Source organism: Palaemon carinicauda, unplaced genomic scaffold (assembly GCF_036898095.1).
Source record: "Palaemon carinicauda isolate YSFRI2023 unplaced genomic scaffold, ASM3689809v2 scaffold862, whole genome shotgun sequence".
NCBI classification, from domain to species: domain Eukaryota; kingdom Metazoa; phylum Arthropoda; class Malacostraca; order Decapoda; family Palaemonidae; genus Palaemon; species Palaemon carinicauda.
Window position 1 is genome coordinate 59,893 of NW_027172163.1, and position 5,034 is coordinate 64,926.

General features: G+C 41.0%; 1 protein-coding gene across 1 annotated transcript; it reads left to right on the plus strand.

Moving 5' to 3' along the window:
• Positions 1–3,469: 3,469 nt before the first annotated feature.
• On the plus strand, positions 3,470–4,191 carry LOC137637583 (uncharacterized). Its single transcript, XM_068369734.1, has 2 exons — positions 3,470–3,475; positions 3,664–4,191. The coding sequence occupies exons 1-2, from the start codon at positions 3,470–3,472 to the stop codon at positions 4,189–4,191; spliced, it is 534 nt and encodes a 177-aa protein (XP_068225835.1).
• Positions 4,192–5,034: the final 843 nt, after the last annotated feature.

The following is a 5,034-nucleotide window of genomic DNA, read 5'->3' on the forward strand; positions in this document are numbered from 1 at the left end:
ATAGTGTGCTATCAGTTGGGTTTGTGTACTTTTTCTGGGCACAAAACCGTGTTGACCTATATTAAACAAATTACTTTTAACCGAATAATCCATTATTTTTATTTTTTTATTACCCTCTCATACACTTTCATAATATGTGATGTTAGACTAACAGGTCTATAATTGCTTGCCGCTAGTCTTGATCGACTTTTGAAGATAGGGGTTATATGAGCTAATTTATGTTTAACATATATCTCGCTCATATCTACACTTTGTCTTAGCAGTATTGCAAGCGGCTTTGCGATAGTGTTTGCAGTTTTTTTTAACAAAATCGCTGGAACTCCATCTGGTCCGGCTGCTGATCCATTTTTAATTTCGTTTATAGCCTTAACAATATATGCTTTATTAATATCTGTATCCGTTAGATATTCAACATTTTCTTCTCTCATTTCTGTTTCATTATTCTCATTCGCAATTGTTGGCGTGAACTCACTCTTATATTTTTTCTGCTAATATGTTCCTTTTTTTCATCCGTTAGCAGTCCTTCAATTCTTAGAGGGCCTATTTCTAATCTCCCTTTATTCACCTCTTTTGCATAGGAGTAAAGTACTTTTTTTTTATATTTTGAAGTGTCCTTTCTTCTGAGTCCCTTTTTTCATTTTCTTTTGACTGTATAATCTTTTGTTCTGTATTTTCTATCTTACATCCTATTTCCATCATTTTCCACACATTTTTTTTCTTTTGCAAGATTTTTCTTCCACTTTCTAATTTTCCAAAATAAGATCCTTCTCTCTCTTGGTATGCATGTCTTTTGTTTATTGTTTTTCTTCGGTACATATTTTTCAACAATTTTCTCCAGTATTTTGTACAGTATGTCCGTATTTACCTGTATATAGAGAGAGAATAGGGTTCCTTATACCATTCCAAGCCTGACTTTTACTGCGTCACAGAATAAATCAAAATTTACAGTGACCTTTGCTCATTAATACATATCTAAAAGCTTCGAGTTAAAAAAAAAAAAAACAATGGCAACTTACTATCCAGAAATTCGTCATATCGAAAAGAAAATTGAATAAATGTAATTTTAAATTAAAAACCCAATAATAATAATAAAAAAAAAATCATCATTCCTCCCTGCGTCCATTCCGTAGGTTCTGCTGAATTGAAATTTTTTATTGAGGTGAGTATCATCTAGAGAGGTTTTGTGTTGTCCCGATTAGTAGTGTGGATTTTTAAGGTTTACACACCTTGCATTTGCTGGAACCGATAGTGAAACTCACATGAAAATAGTTACATACATACACACATACAAGTTTATATTCTAAAGAAAGTTTTTCCTTACTATGGAGTGGCAGTGATGTCAACTAATTCTTGAGGCATCTGTATCCCTAAGAGGGGAAAAAAAGGCTAGTCCCTATTTACAGTTTGGTGCTCATAGTGGCGGCATTCCAAAAACTAATTGTTATCCACCGTTAAGACATCAAACTCTCAGAAAGATGGTATGCTACTTTGACAATGTGGACGTTGATGTCACAATATTTCGCCGACAGTAAAACGTTCCATACTTTCTATTGGGTGGGGATACCTTAGCGTGGTGTAAGGGTTTGCGTACTACCATGATCAGGAAAACTGTACTAGCCAGTACCCTTGATAATAGGGTGGTTTGCTGTGAGCGATCACATGAAAACCTCACCACCATCACCAATCCACACAGGCTAGCGTGGAGATGAAAACTGGAAAACACATAAACATGAATTGATATGTATGTGTTCTTTGTCCTGCAGAGGACTAGAAACGGCTTCATTTGTTGTTGTATGTACAATAGGTAATAGTGTATGTAATTAGTTATTGCCTTCCTGAAAATAGATGTTTGAGGGTGTCAGTAGGCGTAGTAGCTTTGCTATCAGTGCAATCACAGCATTATGAGATGTTCCAAAAATACCCTTTTCTACTGGCTTCTCCTCCAAAGGCAGCAACTCGACTGGTGAGCAAAGCTCATGAGTGGTCCCACTGCTTTCTAGGTAACATAGTCTCTTAAGATAAATTATATAGATGCTCGTTTAAGGATGAATCTGGTACTTGGGATAGGCGCTGAGCATTCTAGGTCATCATGGTTTTGCTGGTCAAGTTTTTGAGTTGAGGCCCATGCTTAAGCCTTCATCTTAATTCAGTCCTTAACTAGCGCAAAAATATCATTTCTCCATCCTTATCAATTTATTATAATCATTCTTTTAGATCATTTGGCAGCGCAGTAGAATATTGGGAGTATGTATGAATTAGCAGTTGTTAGTTGGTTTCCAGAACGAACGGCGTTGCATTTTGGAGTTAGTCGATGGCGAATGGGCTGGAGTATTTTAACACTCCAGCTGCATGCGTACCTAGGGTGCTCTTGAAAGCCCTCATTCCACATACGGTGGAGTAATCATATATGAATGAATGAATCCTTATTTTTATTGGAGTCAGCTTCTGTAGCTCATATAACGCACGTGTATCACACACGCTCAAACTCTGTAACAATATTTTAGTTTTTTCTTGTATGATGTTATCGCTTCCCCTTCACACAAATACCCTGTTTATGCCTGTATCTGCTTGTATCGTCTATTCAAATCTATTTGACCGTCTTTCACTGAAATTGTTGTTATAAAGTTAGCTGAATTCCTGAGAGTATCTCCGTTACAACATAACGTCTCGCCTAAACATTGTCGAACACTAGAGAGTTCAGCTTCGCCCTGATTTCCGTCACTACCGTGCTTTACTGTTTGATGATGCTACTCTCAGACAATGACTCTGTTATTAACGCCACGCTCCTGAAACTACCGTCTTTCAGCAGCGGAGAAGTGTTCGGCTGGTTCTTCCATGCTGAATTCTACTTTCACATAAAGGGCATGCCTCGGTCAAGCTCAGAAGCAGGATACATTTTCGTGGCCATCCCCAGAAACACTGAATCATACCTAATGGAGCAGTAATCGCTATCGCCGTCCACCTGCAGAGCAAAACTTTTCTTACTCTGTCGACAACTGTTGGGGGACTAAAAGGCTTCACTTTCACCTCAGGGAAATTATCAGTATTACTCGGTAGCAACCAGCCACTGACGACTCTCTTATTGACCTGAATCTACTTCAGGCCCTTTGGGTAGGGCTTCCTCGATGTTGATATTTTGCCCATGAAGGGCCTGATGACCAACATTGACACCCTTATGAACAGCTACTTCTCCACATTCCAGATCTCCATCAACATCGACAGAAGCTGACGTGTATGCGGTAGGACAGAGACGCTCACCCAGTGACATGCCGGAGAAGCATATACATTCCCTCACTTACACTTCAACCACAGACCTCTCCAGCCACTAATGACACACATCGGCAGCAGCTATGCAACTATCACTCCAAATTCGGGGCTGTTGCAAAGAAATATTTGAACATTTGTAAGTAGGCAATCGCTTATGGCGGTGGCCTCCCCTGTCACTAATCTTCTTTTTTTTTTTTGTATAATGCAGGTACGGGTGTGCGATTTTTGGTAGACACAGCTGCTTGCTATTCTCTTCTGTCAAATCTACTCTCCAGGACATGACATAGTCTATCTAAATCTTCTGACATCCACCTGGAAGCTGCCAACGGATATGCGATACTCACTCATGATTATGAAACCCTCAAATTACCGCTTGAAAGAGCCAAACATATTTAGAAGTTTCCTATTGCTGACCTCACGTTGCCAGTCCTCAGTGCAGATTTCCTTTCACGCTTCCACCTCCTGGTCAATGTAGCTCACCAATGGTTAGGCAACGCAGATTTGTACTATTCAACGCCTCTCCATCCGGCCCCCTCCAGCTTCACTCTTCACACCAGTGCACCCATGGTTGCCTATGCTCATTTCCTCACATCGTACCAAAAGATCTTCCATTCAGAACTTTGTGAAACGCCCACGGTTCCCGCGAAACATGGTATTTATTGCCCTATCAAGATGATGGGTCCAGTGTTTGCCAGATCCAGACATCTGGCACAGGATCCTTTGGCTGCCACTAAACAAACGTTCGTTGAAATGGAAGAAATGGGCCTTTGCCAAAAGGCTTCAATCCCTTGGTCATCCCCCTTACACATTGTCCTTAAGAAAGACGCCTCTCTGAGTCCGTTTGAGGATTACAAGAGCCTAAACATGCAGACAGATCCGGATCACTACCCCCTCCAGACATTAGTTTCTTCTTGCACAAAATAAAGGTTTTCTCCACACTCCTCCTCCTAAAAAGAGAATTTTCAGGTGACCATGAACCTAGAAGACATCCCAAGACTGCCATCACCACCCCTTTCGATACATAAACTTTCAATTACTCCTCTTTTGACCTTCATAATTCTTAGGCAACTTTTCAACTTCTTATGGACGGCATGTTAGGACCATCTTTGTCATCTACGCATCGTGTTCAACTGCCTAAAACTGAACAATATTGTAGTTTGGTATGGAAAGTGTACCTTTGGTGCCAACGAAGTATTGTTCTTAGAGCACTACATCACTCCTGGAAGAATCCATCTACTCCCTGAGAGAGTAGCAGCCGTTCAGAGCTTCAACATACCCTCGACCATCAAAGCACTGCAAGAATTGTTGGCCATGATCAACAATTACCAACATTTCTGGCCAGCCATTGCCTCTACCATTAACCCCCCTTCAAAGACATGCCAACACAACTAAAGGGGGATCTCCTTCAAGAAGTGGCCTTCTGCAATGCAGAGTGCCCTATCAACTGCTAGTGCTCTCCCTTTTCCTGTGCCACATGCAACATTCCTTCTCTCCAACGAAGCCAGTGACATCGCTATTGAGGCAGTCCTCGAGCAGGTGGTAAATGACTCTCCTTTCCCATTGCCCTTCTCCAGTAGGAAACTGTCCAAGGCGGAATCCGACTACTCTACCTTCGACTGCAAATTTCTGATGCTGCACTTAGCTGGCCATCCCTCTTGCCACTTCTTAAAAGGTATGGCCATCCTTATTCACACGGAATATATGACTCTGGTGCACTCCTTAATTCAACAGTCCGACACCTGGTCTGTCTGTCAACGACAACATCTC